Genomic DNA, 17,822 nt, shown 5'->3' with positions numbered 1-17,822 from the left:
AGATCAACTTGAGACATTTCTAGGTAAATGGATATACCTTGAGACCATACTCTTAAGTGAAATAAATTGAACACACATGTAAGTACCAAATTATTTCTGAGGTGTGAAACTGAAAGTGTGAGTAAGGACCAAAATGAATACTAGATATTGTGAAGTAGGAAGAAAATGCTTAAATGGAAAGGTGACCTAGGAAGGAGGGAGAGGGAAAGGAATGAAGGGAAAAGGAAAAAAAAAGAAAAGGAGACAAAGATGGAAACAAAGTTTTTGTAAATAAGGAGGGGACTCAGGGTTGAAGGGAGGGGAGGGGAATGGGAAATAGAAGAATCTTTAAAAATAATGTACAGGTACAAAATCTTTATGATCAATATGATCATTACATGTTTCTGAAGTGCAACATGGGGCCAGGGATGCAGCTGAGCAGCACAGTGCCTGCCTGGCAAGAGTGAGGCCCTGAGTTTGATTCCTAGTACCAAAAAAAAAAAAAAAAAGAAAAGAAAAGAAAAGAAAAAAGAAAAACAAAACAAAACACCAGCCAAAAACCTACAACATAAAATAAAATATGCTAAAAATCTGAACAAATTAAAATTTTTATTCTGTCACAGATAATATCTTGGCATATATGAAAAATGAAAGTATACATTTACGGTATAAAATTTGATTAATTTTCATAGCATGAAATCTGTATATCAGCTTAATTAAAAAAAAATCATCAGGAGGGTTGGCCAGATAGATCAGCCAACTAAAGCACCTGCTCAGGCAGATGCAGGGGACTGCGGCTTGATCCACGGCTTGCTGTGCCAGCCCCACCTTCAGGATGCACTGAGATGGTGACTGACACTGGGCATGGTGCCACGCGCCTGTAGTCCCATTACTTGGTAGACGGAAAACAGGAGGATCACTAGGAGTCCTATTTGTGTAGTGAGACCCTGTAGACCCTGTACTAAATACATAAAAATCAATAGACACATACATACATAAAATCCATCAGGTTTCTGCACAACTGTGCTTGCTTGTTTGTGTTATCAGAATGTCAATTTGCACAGGTACTTGGTCAGGAATAAGTAATTCAGTAGGGTTCAAGCGAGACAAGTAAATCTTACACTGTACTAAGTAGACATGAAACATTATGATTAAAATCAACTAAAAGACAACAAAATCTTTTAAAATACAAGTGAGTATCTTAAAATATAGTTGTATCAGCACTTACTTTCAGAACTGCATTGTATTTACTCACTACGTCCTTTGTCAAAATTAATAGTACAATAAATATTTTATCACCTTGTAAAATCTGCTCTGTATAAGAAAAATTTCAACTAACTAGACAAATTTATATATACTTTAAGGAACGATATGACAGTAACTTGCTTATGGGAATTAGAAAATTTTTACACTATGCTCCAATGTTGTTGAGCAATTTGGTTTATGTCTTTTTTAATTTTATGTATTTTTTTAAAAAGTAAAACAAGGGCCCACCTGATAGCTCAGTGGACTAAAGTGTCTGCTTAGGCAGAGTGCAACGGCTGGGGTCTAATCCCCAATGTACCATGCCAGCCCTGCTCCCAGGGTGCACTGAGATGCCAGTTGAGCCTGGGCATGGTGGTGCGCGCCTGTAATCCCAGCGCTTGGGAGGCTGAAAACAGGAGAATCACTACAAGCCTGATCTACTGGGTGTTACCCTGTACACCCTGTACACCCTGTCCTAAATACAGGGAAAAAAAGGTAAAACAGAATTTGATAACAAAGTAATAGGCAAATAGCAGTAGTTAATACATTGCATACTGTCATCTTTAAAGAGGTTACTCAGAGAACAGGATATGGATGTAAAACATAGACAACTCTCCAACTGACAATAGCAGAAACCATCCTTCGCAGTGAACTAGGAGGAAGAACTAACTTGCATTTTTCTCCCTTTCCCGTGCTTCCTTTTCCCCTTCCCCCATCCTAGTCCCTCTTTTCTTTAAAACAATTTCTTAATGATATCAAATATTTTAAAATTTCAATGAGATATTTTCTTAGAACTACAAAATAGCTCTTTTAGCATTTACTGTTCATGTTTACACTGCAGTGTTTACTTCATAAACCTTTTCTCATATAAGACTCAAAACATTTCCTGCATATATTTTTTCTTTCTATCTAAGGGAGAAAATGATAATTTCTAGTTCACACATTTGGGAATGTAACCTACAGGCATCGATGGTACCTCTCCACAACAGGATTACTCATGGCAGCTAATGGCAGAAGCAACCCAACAATTCCAAATTGGGAGAATGGGTAAGCAATATGGTATAAATACAAAGGATTATTATTTAGTCTTGAAAAGGAGGCAGTTCTGGCACATGGTACAATATAAAGAAACCTTAAGGATCTTATTTTAAATGAAATAAGCCCACACAAAAAGACAATGAGTGATTTAATTTGTAGGACATATCAAGAGAAGTCAAATTCAGAGAAAAGTAAAAAAAATGGAGATTTATAGAGGATAAATAGAGGGGCACAGGTTAATGGCTTTTGTTTATCAAGATGAAAAATTTCCAGAAATTTGTTGCATAGCAAAGCAATTATATTAATACCATTGAAATATACATGTAAAAATAGTGAACACACTAAGGTTAGCTACGTATATTTTACCACAATTACAAACTTTTAAAATTCCAAGTATAATGCTATGGTGTTGCTACATGTATTTGAAGACAACCACATTTTGTAATAATACTAAAGCTTGCCATTACTTGAAACTAATGACAACAGAGTTACAGACAATGTTTTTATGTCTCATGAAGTTTTTTTGCAACCTATTCTATTCTTAATAGTGAAGCAGTTACAATCACAAAAATATTACTGAGGAAATGCATATTCAATATACAAACGATGCTACAAAATGTATAAAATTTGCCCAGTGTAATTTGAATTTATTGGAGGTAGGGAGAGGAGGAGGGAAGAAGAAAAGAAAGAGGAGAGAAACATAGAGAAAAAGACAGAGACAGAGCCAGCAGAGCCTCTTGCTTCCTAACAGCCTTAGAGAATGCTGCTTAATCTTTGGTGCAGGCTTCAGGTTCTTGTCAAAAGCATAAAGGCTAAGCCTTGGGCAATGCTTAAAAACTCTTTATATTTGCCTTCTTTTAACACAAAAGTATCACAAATACCTCTGCCATGTTATTTCTTAATATAATAAAAATAAGAATATAATAATAAAACCATTTTCAAGATTTTTTTAAAAATCGTGATCTAGGACTTGTCTGAATTTCTAACAGAATCTGAACATTGCCATGACATCACTTTTAATTCATGGGCTCTGGCCTGCCAGTCAATAGCTCTGACATTCAGCCATATTTTAGGAGAGCACATTATAGCTTGCCATTTCTTATTGTGTAATTAATAGGGTAATTAGCAAACTGTGTTTAGATTTCAAGGGCTGACTTAATTTTTTTTAATGACAACACAATTATTTTAATTGCATAAGAAGTTCAGTGTGAAAATGGAAAAGGAGATTTTTAAAAATGCTTAACTGACAGTTAATTTACAAAGTAAAACTATTTGTAACATTTTATGAAATAGATATAAAACATTAAATCAATGCACAATTATTCTTAGTCTTTTAAATATAATTCTGCTATATTTACAGTGAGAAATTCTTCCTTCATATTAAACATAATAGAAAGTTTAAAGTACTGTAAAGATAAGAATTTTTAGGAGAATTTATGCTATTTATTATGGTAGTTTGCACAATTGAAATAAATGCTCTATAAAGTGACTATTTTGTCAACATTATATAGCTATACAAGCATTCTAAGCTTGTTTTAAATGTTCAAATTAATTTTGCAATACACCTGAAGTTTTGCAAGTGATGCATCTGTTTGTAGTATTGCCAAGTTTGCTAACATCAATTAGTCTTTGAAATATAAGAACTGTGCATATTAGTCAAGAATGTATAGATCACCGGTACTTCAGACACAGTTGCGAGACTGTATTTAATTAGACAATAATTACTAGGTCACACCACATACCTACTTGATCAGAAACTGAGGAAGGCCACATAGCAGTGTTCTAACAAGCCTTCCTAATAATCTTAATGCACACATGAAACCTTTTTTAGGCAATAGTAGCAAGCCACCCAAGTAACTGACTGAACAGAACCAGCTTGTACGTCCCAAAGAGTGAAGGCTGGTGTGGTTCCAGAACATTCTGCAGGGCAGTTATCTTGTATACGTTCTTTCAGCATTTAGGATGCTTTGAGCCTGTCCCATAATTGTCCTGACTAGGACTGAGCAGGTGTGAGCACCTGGAAACGTTCCCACCTGGAAGGAAACAGCATTGCATTCCGCATCTATCACACTGAAACAATCTATTGACCATCCTCAAATTAAAGCAGCTTTGTGCTTGAGAAGTACAAAAAAACAGGTATTGCTAAATTTAGCAATACCTACTACACTTAGCAGTTTGCTGTTACAAATACAACCCCCTGTGCAGGACCCAAGAGTAGCTGAATCGTAGGAACTGGTGTAGGAAATTCCAACTGTAACCACAGCCCAAATATGGTTTTTTTATACTAATTAAAGTAAAAAAAAAAAACTGGCACTCTGGATATTAAATCTATTCTATGTCAAATAAAACATTTTATGTATTAAAAGGAATATTATTATGTTAATAGAAATTCAAGTATTTATGAACAGTCTATCTGTAGTTGCAAAGAGGATTAGAAGAGGTACATGTTAGCTTTCATATTTTTATCAGCTTTCATTAGCTTAGGTTTTGTTTGTAACAAGACATATTTAGTATGAATTTTATGCATTCATGCAAAAAATTATGTCATGAGTTCCTTTTTTCTGTTACTGAACTACCATCCCAGTGGACACTGTGCTTCCTCCACAATTCAGAATCCAATTAAAAATGGGTCAATGTGCTGAACAGAGATTTCTCAAAAGAAGACATACAAATAAGGAACAGATATATGAACAAATGCTCATCATTCCTAGTCACTCGAGAAATGCAAATCAGGTTCACAAGGAGATCTCGCCTCACTCTAGTTAGAGTGCCTACAATCAAAGATAAGTAATAAATGCTGGCAAGATGTAGAGAAAAGAGAACACGTATGCACTGTTGGTGGGAATTTATAGTCAGTGTGGAACATAGTATGGAGACTATGCAGGAAAGAAAACTAGAACCACAGCATCACTAGCATCACTATCCAGCAATCTAACTACTGAGTATGCAGGCAAAAGAAGGAAATCAGCTTAATGAAGAAGGTCCTGCACTTCCCCGTGTATTGCAGCGGCACTCACAATAATCAGGGCATGTGATTTAATCTAAATATTCATTAGTGGTTTTTATCCTACATCTTCATCAATAGAAAAATGCCCTGAGAAAACTGGACACACATAAACAAGCTCAACGCAGCACACAGGAATAGTACTGAGTCATAAACAGAATGAAATCCTGTCACTTATGATATGGATAAGTCTCCTAAATGCTATATTAAGTGAAATAAGTCAGTTGCCAAAGGATAAATACACGATCTCACTTTTCTGTAGAATCTAAAATAGTTGATCTCATAGAGGTACAGCATAAAATAGTAACTACAAAAGAGTAGGATGGGGAAGAGATGGGGAAGATATGGAGAAGTTGATTAACTGGTATAAAAATTAAAGATAAGAAGTGTAAGCTCTAGTGTTCTACAAAACACATTAGCATAAATATAACTAGCAAGGTTTTATGGTATATTTAAAAACAGTTAAAAGAAAGGGTTGTGGATAGCTCATCACAAAGAAATTATACTTATTTGAGGCAATGTACATTCTATTACCTAATTGGATCATTGTCCATTTATATATCTATATAGAAAGTGCAAGCTGTAAATTTGTACAATCATCCTGTGAGTTCAATTAAAAAGAACAATTTGGAAGAATACTGAAATAATGGACAATTCACCTAGGTAGAATCTGGGTTTTATTTCTTCCTTATCTTCTCAAAATGTTTAACACTAAGACTTCCTCCCACATACATTTTACACAGCCTAAATTTTTATTATTATTTGTTTATCTATTTATCTATTTATCTATTTATCTATCTATCTATTTATTTATTTATTTATTCATTTATTTATTTATTTATTTTGTGGTACTGGGGATTGAACTCAGGACCCTGCGCTTGCCAGGTAAACACTTACTCTACTTAGCTATCTCCCTGGCCCTAGACAGCCTAAATTTCAATAAACTTTTACAAAAACATTCAGTAAAAATAATTAGGTGCCAACCAACACAAGTCTGTTTTTGTAGGAGAGTTCTGCTAACCTAATCTTCCATGAAATTTGAATTAATCTGGATTTTTAGATTACTGGTATTTAATACATAATTATTCTAGTCAAAGCCCCAATAAATAATCTATTATATATTATAAAATACAGATATGACAGTTGTTTCTTTTCTTCTTTACCTTAAATATTACTTCAATTAAAAATGAATAGTTACTAGATTTTAGGGTTTTCAGGGGATACAATCACTTCCATGTAACTAACATAGAAAAGAAATTTTATGTGCAATTCCATGCATGGAGCTACTTTTTTTTAAATGTATTTGAAAGAGAGTCTCACTACACAGCTTGAACTTGCAGTAATCCTCCCATTTTCAGCCTCCCTGGTGCTGCGATTACAGGCATGAGCTACCATGCTAGTAAATATTCATTTTCCCTTCCCCCTCCCTTATTCTCTTTCCCATTTGAACATGTCCTTCCTACTGCCTGACATTTACCCGCCACTTGGGTCCTTATTTAGCTTTGGCATTTCTCACACAAGAGAAATAAGGTGATATATAATCTTGTGTGTATGATTTATTTCACTTAACATTCTAGTCTCAAGTTGCATCCATTTGGCTACAAATATCTCAAGTTTATCCCTCTTTATGGCAAAGTAGTTCTCCATCATATATATATATATATATATATTTTTCCTCTATCCATCCATTGATGAAATATGAGCTGTTTCCCAGATTAGAAATTGCACTACTATAAACACAGGTATGCATATATTGCTATGCATAGGTATGATGCTTTTAACTCTCAGAAAGCTATCTGGGAGGGGCAGCGCTGAGTCAAGTGGAACCCTGAGCTTTAGATTTTGTGGAATCTCCATGGTGATTTCCATAGTGAGGGGACAAATTTGTACTCCCAGCAACAATGGAGAATGGTTCCTTTGCCCTGCAGCCTGACCAGCACTATGTATTGGTTGATTTCATCATTGTAGCCATTTTTCTAGAGAGGGATGAAATATCATGGTTGTTTTAATTTGCATTTTTCAAATGACCAGTGAAGTTGCCCTTTTTTAGTTGTTGTTTGTACTTCATTTAAGAAGTGGCTATTCATTTCAGATGCCCATTTTTGGAGGGGGTGTCTTCAAATTTTGGGGGTATAAAATCCTTAAATTATTCATATATTCTAGATTAGTGCTTAGAGCAATAACTGCTAATTTTTTTTCATTCTCTGTGTTGTCTCTTCACTCTGTTGGTGGTTTCTTTTCTTTTTTTTTTTAATATTTTACACAGGGTTTCACTGTGCAGCTTGGACTCATAGTGATCCTCCTGTTTTCAGCCTCCCCAGGGCTGGGATTACAGGTGTGCACCACCATGCGCAGACTCCATAGACAGTTCAATGCACCCGACAGTGGGGTCAGCACAGCATGTGGTGCCAGGGATGTAACCCAGGTCCCTCCGCTTGTCTAAAGCAGGCACCTAGTCCACTGAGTTATCTCACCAGTTCTTCATCATTCTTTAAAAATTAATAATAAGCAAATAAATGAAGAAACAAGTAATTACATGAATGAATCATAACATTCGAGCTCTTGTGTCCAGCATTGCATCGTCCTTGCTGAATGGGTTAGGCGACTATGCTGAAATGATGTTCACTACAGAAATAACAAATTATTTCATCAACTAAAGTAATTCTATATCACTAAGAACTAACCCCTTGAGTAGGTGTCAGGGGAAGTAGGTGATAAACAGGTCACTAAATGGGAAAGACACAGTAGGCAGAGAGAATGGTCTCTGTAGAGCAAGGCGACTGATACAGCAGCAAGATTGGTAACACAGAACCGCAAGGGCTCAAGTGAAACTGCACTACAAATATCGACAGAGGGAATCCCCAAGACTTGAAGTCAGAAACATGAGTCAGAGTGTGGGTATGTGGTGCTGACGAAGCAAAACTAATACTTCTAAGGAGTAGGGAGCAACTGAACAGCTTTGAGCCTGAGAAGGGCTGCAGGAGACTGTCATTTCACAGATCATTTTGTGGGCATCTGATGGATGAGATTAAAAGGGCAGCGGTCAGGACATAAATCTGGCTGCAAAGGACAAGGGTATTAACTGAAAAAGGCCATGGGGATAGAGGAGAGGAGCAAGTTTTAGAAATGCAAGATAATTGTGAGAAGCATTAATGATTGGTTGGAAATGGGAGATGAAGGAAAGACAATAAACACAAATTCTCCCTCGCCAGCAGGCTGAGACAACCCAATAATGATGGAAATTCAGGAGAAAAAAACAAGCTTGAGATAAAGCTAATCAGTTTGGTGGCTTTGATATGTCTCTGAGAAATTCAGTGATCAGTGAAAACTGGATGCATGTGTACAGAAGTCTATAAACACATGAAGAAGTAGATAGAGGAGCGTGTGTCATGTAGATAAAGGGACCCTAAAAGAGGAAAGTAAGAAAGAAAAAGGTCAGAAGAGTAAAAGAAAAGAAAAAAAGTGAACCCCTCCCCAGTAGTTTGGGGATAAGCCGTTGAACGACACAAGAACAGGAAACGAGATGGGACTTTAAGAGGATGCGACTAGGCCTTGCACACGTACCAAGCACATCCCAACTGCTTTCCTCATGCCACACAAGGAAGGTAAACATCATGTACTGCAAATACTTGCAAATAAAATACAAGGAAAAACATCAGGGCATGGGTGTGAAGGGAAGAGAAGGAAGAGAAATAGGATAGAAAGAGCAATGACGATGTGTTCTATCTGTATACTCACTCCACACAAGGAACGCAAGCACTATGTGCTGCACACATGTACGAGTAAAAGAAACTCAAATAAAGGAAATAACAATTATCTTTTAAAAAATGAAAAAATAGTATGAAAATGGGAATCAATTGGTAGAATAATAGGGCAGTACAGGGTTGTTTTTAACCCAGAAGAAGGGAGCATTCAAAGCTTTAGGTGTGTCAGAACACTGAAGCACTTTCCTTTGGCCTTCACTTCAGAGAGAGGGCGAAAGGCAAGAACAAAGAACAGTCGGTGGGTGGTATATTGCAGGATACACATGTCACTGCAGTTAAATTTTGGAAAATCTGCATTTATAAAACCTGATAGTGTCTGACCATCCACATGAGGACTAGCCTCACTTAATGTTACCTCTTTATTCCCTATAAAAACAAATGTTCCTAATCATTGTGATTTGCTACAAAGCCTACTCCTACTTCTATTTCTGCTTCTACTCTTACTTTAGATCATGATATGTATTTATTCCAGCATCTGAAGAAATATAAGCTGTCTGATTGTGATGGATTAGAAATTTTACTTTTGCCAAATAGCTCAATGAATTAAAACATCAGCTTTGATAGATGCAGGGACTGGGGTTCGACCAGTGGCATGCCATGCCGGTCCCATACCTGGTGTAAACTGAGATGGGGAATGAGACTGGGCATGGTGGTGCACGCCTGTAATCCCAGCACTTGGGATGAAAACAGGAGATTACTATGAGTCCAATCTATTTAGTGAGACCCTGTAGACCCTGTACTAAATACATTAACAACAACAAAAAAGAAATTTTACTTTTGCTTTTTAGTGCTGGCATATATTTTAAAGATTGAAAAACTTAGAGAATTACTATTATGAATACATTGAACAGTATTCACTATCAATTAATCAAATCCATGAAATAATATTTTAAATCATTCTTATAATTGTTTAAATAAGAGCAAAGACACCAACTTAAAACATAACCGAATTTATGGGAACACTACTGTACCAAGCTGTACAATCAACTACCCCCAGATAATTAGATTTATATAATTGTTATTTGTAGTCATCCTTGCAATTAAAGAACATACCATTCAGAGCTTTGAACTTAAAAAATGTAACATAATCATTTTAGATCTATACTATCCCACTTCCTGTAATAAAATTGAAATTATGTAGTTCTATGATTTACAATGCAAAAATTGTTATACAATTAAAAACTAGTATCCCACAGGAATATATCCTCTCAAATTAACTTACTCTATTAAACTATTTTACTTTGTCCTATTTAAATGTATATTTAAGGCAAAATTCATTCATATTAATTAAACTTTCTGTTTTCTCAAACTAACTCAAAAAGCAAACAGTTACGTCTAGAACACAATATGTAAGTATACTTCACCCAAATTAATTAAGTTAGTACAGTTCTTTTGGTTTTAGTTAGGATAAAATGCTGGATTTTTTTCTTATGATCAGAGTAAAGAAATCAGTTAAAAACTCAAGTTGTAACTATCACAGTTTCTAAAATCAATACCTGATTTTTCACCATTAATTGAAGATCTGCATCTTCTTCCCCAAATTCTTCTCATATCTATATTCAACTCCACGCCGACCCACTAGCATAACTCAGTTCTTGTACCAGGACCCTGCATTCTTTAAGTTCATTGTCCTTTCCTCAAGCTACAGTGATGCCAAAACAGAAGCAAACCCCAATCCAATTGAGTGAAATGCTACTGGAAACCTTATAGGATCATATTAAATTCCTCTTTTTAGGGTGATGTATGATACCTCCAATATCACATGGTGATTCAAATTATTTATTTATTTCATATTGATATTTCAGACAAGAAAAAGCAGAGTTAGCAAGTAGACAAGCGCTCCTGTGACAACCTTCACTGAAGTCTCAATCCTGGTCACTCATTTCTTTGTTACTAATGAACTTTCACAATGAAGAGCTCGGGGTCCCCTCACAAACTGACTTCAGAACACTGAGTCCCCTCGCTACCTTCTGCCTCTGCTCGAAAGAAAGCTTTCTACTCATCCTTTGCGGTAATCTCACAATAACGTCACTCCAAAATATCTCTGTTCCTCCCAGGTAGTGCCAGGCCCTTCTCTCCCACACTGCCACAATATAGTTTTCTTTCTGTTCTTGTTATTTTGCAGTCGTGCAGAGATTGTGCTACCCTCCTCTGAGCTCAGGCAGACAAAATTTTTTCTTTCATAATCCTGTCCCTTTGCCTAAGGTAGCTCCTGGTAAATGATTATGAAAATAAATATGAACATATTTATTTGGAATTGAAAATGGGTATAAACACAACTCGCTCTAGTTTTTCCAATAAAACTTGAAATCATAAAAGAAATGATGTGTACTTACATGAAAATTATTGTTGACCTATTTATTCAATGGTAAGAAATTAAATGAATTTTACCTTGGGCAAATTACTGAATTCATTGTGGAGTTTTCTTGTCTAAAATCTTCTGTTAGTCTTTCTCTCTCAAATATACAAAGTAACTCAGTAAAACAGGCAAATATTTTAGATGTTGGTGACAAAATGGACCGTCTGAGGGTCAGCCCTGAGCACAGGCAGGTTTGTGGACGCTGGCGTGGCATAGATGTGCTTGATGTAGTCCAAACCCAGGAACAGGACTTAGAATTTCTCTGTGAAACTAAAGCCAGGTGGAACAAGTGCAAATGCAAACATGCATTTTACACGGTTTGTGGACAGGAGAAGGAAAGCAAAAATAAGAGCTTTCCAGGTAAACAAAATAGTAATTTTAGCAATCAAAGTAAATTTAATGGTTCAAATTAAAATAAATTAATGGAATGGTTGGTCTCAGAAGTCCCTAGTGAGGTACAAGGATTACATCACCTTTTGGGCTTCTTAAAAAGCTTTGACTTTCATTTTGGAGGAATGAGAGCCAGGAAAAGAGGAACACATCCGAATGTACTTTTAAAATGATGACTAAGTGATGTGTAGAGACTGAATTATCAAGATGTAGAATTATAGCAGAGTTCAGTTAGGAAACTGTTGGTAAAAATGGGTACTGATACTGATTTTGATGGCGCACAGAAGAAATAAACAGATTTGAGAGTTCAAAGGGATGCAGAGTTGGCAAGGATTAGGGCCAACTGCCTGTGCCAAGGCCTGTAGAGCCCAAGGAAGGGAGGAATCCAGGGTGATGCTCATGTGTCTGTTCTGTCCTAGGCTACTATTGGGCAGAACCCATCACAGGAGGAAGCAGGAAGGATGGGATTATTACCTGTTTCCTTTGAGATTCAGTGAATCACTTTGAAGATTAAGTGGAATAATTTATGTGACAGCAAATGCCACAATTCCTAATGCATTATAGCTCATTTTTGCAGTCCTTTCTATTTCCTTTTCTTTTTTCAAAGTTGTTCCAGTAATTTAGTAGCAAAACTGGGAATAGAATGCCAGGCTTCTGCTTACCAGCCCAGAGTTCTTTTTTAATGGACTGCTGATCTATAAACAAAGATGAAACACAGGGATTTCAAAGCAAATATTCACAATTTATTCTGGAATTGCTTACAACCTGACAGCTATCCAATTTATTTTTAGTTTATATTTAAAATGAATCATATGTTCTGAAATGACTGACAGAAACACAGCTTTGTTTCTGCAGCCAGTTCTTATCCATCATTTTTGGATATCGTTCAGAGCTATAACAGACTTTCGTGGTGTTTAAATGCATTCATCCATGACAACAACAAATGCTAATTATCATAAAAAATAAATAGTTCCTGTTAGCATCATTGGAAGAATTTCTCCTATTCCAGCACTATAATGCATCTATCATCCCATCTATTTTGGGTATGGGAACAAAGACTGGATGGAAGTATAATCACCATGTATCAAACACTAGACAGCACAACAAATCCAAAATGAATATAAATAGGAATGATGTACAGAATAAATAAATCTGAAAATGGAAAAATGAGACATTAAAATGACATATGTGTGTCCTGCAGTAAAAGTTGACACACAAGTCTCTAATAGAGTCAATAACGGTAGTCTGGCTGGGTTGGGGGCAGCACCCATGGCAGTGTGCCGCTCTAGCTTTATCCACACTTCCTGTGCAACCTCGAATGGTAGTCTAGCTTGCTTGCAAAATATGCATACTTTCTGAATTCTATCATGAAAATTTCTCTTTGAAATTCTTTAATATAAACAAAAAGTTTGCTTTTATGTATTGATGAATGCATTTCAAAGGGCATCTTTTGCCTATTCTGTGGATGCTATCATGTAACATAAATCAAGACCACCCAAGTTCTGCAAGTGCTTTAAATGAAAAGAGACAACAAATGGCCAGCTACAAGTGCAATTAACTCATTAAGAGTAATTATAAGAACATGAATAATCACATGTCCCCAAATGTGGATTAGAAGCCAAACAAGGGCATGTAGCAAGTGATTAATCAATATTTATTGAATTAAATGTTGCATAAAATAGGACAATAAATTTCCCCCTAGAGAATTTTCAAAGAACACTTATTATCACAAATAATTCTGTAATGACTCTACAGTAAAATTAATAATTAATTAATCAAAAACTTGAAATCTGTAAGTATCCATGTCACCTTCAAAGCAACAGTAGTGTCAATTTCTTCTAAACAGTAACTTAAATTATTCCAGTAAATTTAATCCTGAGGTCAGAAGTCCATTAAAGCATATAAGGCTAATTAACTATACATGTTCTCTATTTCGTTCAACAACATAAAAGTTCAAATATAAATTAGAGCAGGGAAAGATCAATTGCACGAGAAGCTTCACTTTATCAAAGTAAGATATGAGTGATTACACGTCCCACAGGAGTAACATACGAGAGAAAAAGGACACACGTGCTGGGTGCCGAGGTCAGCTCCTCCAGTCTCAGCAGCTGGAGAGGCAGACACAGGAGGAAGCTTGGCCCAGGCAACTCAGCAACCTAAGGAGACACTGGATCAAAAAGAAGGAGGTACATCCGCACACTAAGATGTCTTAAGAAGTTCTCAAATTTTTCCTTAAGTGCTAAATCAGATAAATCAATTGAACTTCAACCTAAACTAAACATAGAGGACTTTTTGGGCCACTCTTAAATGTACACTGCACTGAAGTTAATTGGCTCACTCTTTTGGCTTCCATGTCTTTCAAGGTCAAGATTAGAGCCATTTTAAAAAAATGCTGGTAGTATCAGTGAAGGCTTATGGTAATGAATTTAAAAAAATCTCAGGAGATAAAATGAATGTCCAAATACCTATTAGCATTCATCTGTATTCTTCTATAAAAATGCAAATTACAACTAATCAAAATTTGACAGGCTTTAAAGGCTGGAAGAGCCCCTTTGTGCTGTCAATTTTAGCACACCTCGTGTTGATCATCAAAACACACACATAAATGTGGTACAGTGACTATGTAACTTAAGAAATGAAACCATTCGTAAAACATTAAGGATCAAGGGAATAGAGCTTTAAAATTAATGGTCTCAATTTAAAAAAATGTATAAATGAAAAAGGAAGAAGTATGGAAGGAGATAGGAATATAGTTAGGTTAGAATCTATATAGCTGAGCTAAATCCTTAGTGTGGCAAAACAAACAAACAAACAAACAAACAAGAAACAGGTATGTAGAACACATGGAATGTCTAAAATAGTCTAATAGAGTAGTCTATTGTCCCATATCTATATGCATTTTAAACTTTTGCCACTTTTCTTCCTGCAATGAGGATTTTAATAACAAATAATTACAAAATATCACACATACGTAGATATGTGTGTATGTGTGTGTTTATACAAATAAATGTGAATGTGCATGAGAATACATGATACTTAGACCACACACCTTTAAGTTTTGTTAGGAAATGATGGAGAATAACCTATGGACTCACAATATATGTCTAGCTAATTTTTATGTTTCACTGGATGACTGTCCCTAAGCTCACATGGAGCCATCTGTAACTAGGATGGTGTGGATTATGATGAATTATACAAGTCCAGGGAAACCATTCACACACTTATGCTATCATTCACAACGCGGCATGCAGAACTTTACCAATGACTGAAAGGTAGGGACATGGGACTAAAACATACTACCATAAATTTAATTGGCCCAAACTGAGCCCAAAGACAGATAAAAGACACTAAGGTTATTGCAAGAACTTACTGACGAAAGCCTAAGTCAAGTATTTCAAAGTTTTCAATAACCAAAACATAATCACTAACTTCTGTGTGGACTCAGACTTATCCCAATTAAAGCATTTAAAAGAATTATTTTCATTATTTTCTTAAGCATGTAAATTGCTGCTTAGAAGAGTTCCTATCAATTTCTAGTGATCAATTTCTTCACGAAGCTTTATATACTGGACATATCAATGAAGTATGTTCCTGGCATATTGATAGATGACTTAGATTCAAATGTATTTTGGCACCAATGTAAATATGGAAGTATAGCAAAGTGCTTAAAATAAAGTCATAAAAAATAGTTTGAAGTGAAATGAATTGTCACTCTATAGCAAATAAATACTTCCTCAACCAATACACCTGCCAACAAACATTAAATGTATTTTTACTGTTTACTTTCTTCTACTTCTCTGAGAGTTATAAGTAACTAATAATTAAAAATACTATTTATGTTCAAAAAATCACAGCATACCTTAAGATGAGAAAGCATAGGAAACCAAAATATTTACAATATTCTTTTAGGACACTAAAATAAGTACTACTTATTAAGTTATAATTCCTAAGTCCCTAAGAGGTATCTATGCAAATATTTCTAAAACTCTTGAGCACTTGAATGGCTTTTACATTAATCTACATTTCAGAAAACCACCTTTTAAACCTCAACATGCCTTATAGATGTGAGATGGATTATTTTTTCATATGCATTTTCATATAAAGAGACATACAAAACATGAAGGGTAAAATGTGAGTTTCTTGGCCAGCTTGACTGACAGCCATAAGATGTTGCTATGGGAAATTACCCTTAACCTAGAAAAAGCACTATTTGAATGAATATTTCACAATTATGTTGGTACCTTTGCTATACTGTTTGTCTAATTCATAGGTCAAGCTAGCTGAAAGCAAAGTGCTTGTACAAATATAAGAAAAAGTCTGATTTAGCTATTTGGGAGTACAAAATTATGATCCGTATTTGGTTCCAAATCTCTCCCTATTCCTTATTTTAATTTTCAAACAATCAAACAGGTAAAATATTCACAGAAACATTGAAGAATATGTTATTCATCTGGAAACCCAGAGTGGGATCCAGGAAATCCCGTGTATTTAAACCCACAGGCTGCTGGTGACACTTACCAGTACTGTCATCGTACACAACTGTGACGGTTTTCCACTTGAAAAACTGCACCAGGTCTAGGATGGCACGGCTCAGGGAGGAGAAGTCTGGGTAGAGGCTAACGTAGAAGGAGTCCTTGTTGTCTGACACCTGGTGCTTCCAGCGGGTCTGTATGTGGGGAACGCCCAGGGCATTGCAGATGGACTGCACCGCGTTGGCTGAAGAGCTGTGTGAGGGCCCAAAGATGGCCGCCACCCCAAGGGACAGCTGATCACAGGCTGCAGAGGACAGACAAGCCTGTTAGCAAGGGAGGAGCGGCACCCGGAGCCAACAGACACTGTGTTACTATTAAAATCCAAAGGCATCATCCTGAGAAAAGACATTTTCTTCAAAATAACACTGGCATATTCTTAATTTTTCATTTTGTCTCACACATTACATTTTTATTTGCTACAGAATTAATTCACCAAATTGCTTGTATCTTCATGTCAGATAATTCTGTAATTAATATCAAGGTAGGAAAAAGGGCAAGGCAAAAGAAAAGGAGCTTTTTTTTTTGGCGAAGGAAGGAAACATTCATTCAAGAAAATTTTTAGCAGTGAGATTGAAAAAGTGTGGCTTCTTAAATTCACCAGTTTTCTATATAATTTCAAAGTCTTCATCAAAAGCCATTTGACACCTGCAAAACTTGCTCTAGAGCTAGAGGGTGATTTCATATTGATTAATATCATTAAGGAGAAAGAACTGTAGTGTCATTAGATCAGTGTTCAATTATTTTTATATAATTGGTTTCTGGATGTTGTACATCTTTTATGTTATACTTCATTTTATTTTTTATTCATTTATTTTTCTGAGACAAGATCTTGCTAGACTGGCCTGAAACTCGTAGTGACCCTCCTGCCTTACCTGCTTACGTGCTGGGATTACAGGTGTGTGCTACCATGGCCAGCTTTCTATTTCTTTTTAATTAGTTTGTACTCACAAGAAATTTTACTCCCAAGACTAATAATTATAGTAATTAAGAGAGATATAAACAAACTAGAGGGTATTCAGATTAAAATAGAGTTGCGTCAAGACTTGAAATACTGTAAGGAGTCCTGAAGCAAATGTTGAATTTGAGCCAGAAAATGATTTACTATTGAAAACATGAAAATTATCTTAAAATATGAGGTAACTTGATCTGGGATGTACACTTAAATTTGTTTCACTTGAGTAAGAAAAGACAAATATTGGAAGCTTCTCATAAATTTTCACCCAATTTAAATTAACAAATTCTAAAAAAAATAAAAAAGTCCAAAAATGAAATAATTTGTGCCAGGAGGTAATGGTTTGGAGATAGGATAGAAAAAATAAAGCTACAATTTGGTTTCCCTTTGTCTCAATCTATCATGCCTATATCTTGTCCTCTGAATATTGTGTACTATGAAGACAACAATATGCAAGGTATTAATCATTGTAACTCTCCTAGCTAACCTTTTTTGAAACTCCATTTTCTTATTTCTTTTTCTCTTTAAAAAAAAAAAATCTAGATCAGATTCTTGCTCA

General features: G+C 35.5%; 1 protein-coding gene across 1 annotated transcript in view; it reads right to left on the bottom strand.

Moving 5' to 3' along the window:
* Grik2 (glutamate ionotropic receptor kainate type subunit 2) overlaps positions 1–17,822 on the bottom strand; it is a 441,729-nt gene that overhangs the window by 420,082 nt on the left and 3,825 nt on the right. Inside the window, exon 2 of the mRNA XM_004637451.1 lies at positions 16,298–16,555. Coding sequence (XP_004637508.1) covers positions 16,298–16,555 — 258 coding nt within the window. The remainder of the gene's footprint in view (positions 1–16,297; positions 16,556–17,822) is intronic.

Source organism: Octodon degus, unplaced genomic scaffold (assembly GCF_000260255.1).
Source record: "Octodon degus isolate 3935 unplaced genomic scaffold, OctDeg1.0 scaffold00090, whole genome shotgun sequence".
Taxonomy (NCBI): domain Eukaryota; kingdom Metazoa; phylum Chordata; class Mammalia; order Rodentia; family Octodontidae; genus Octodon; species Octodon degus.
This window is presented reverse-complemented; position numbering and strand designations above follow the sequence as displayed.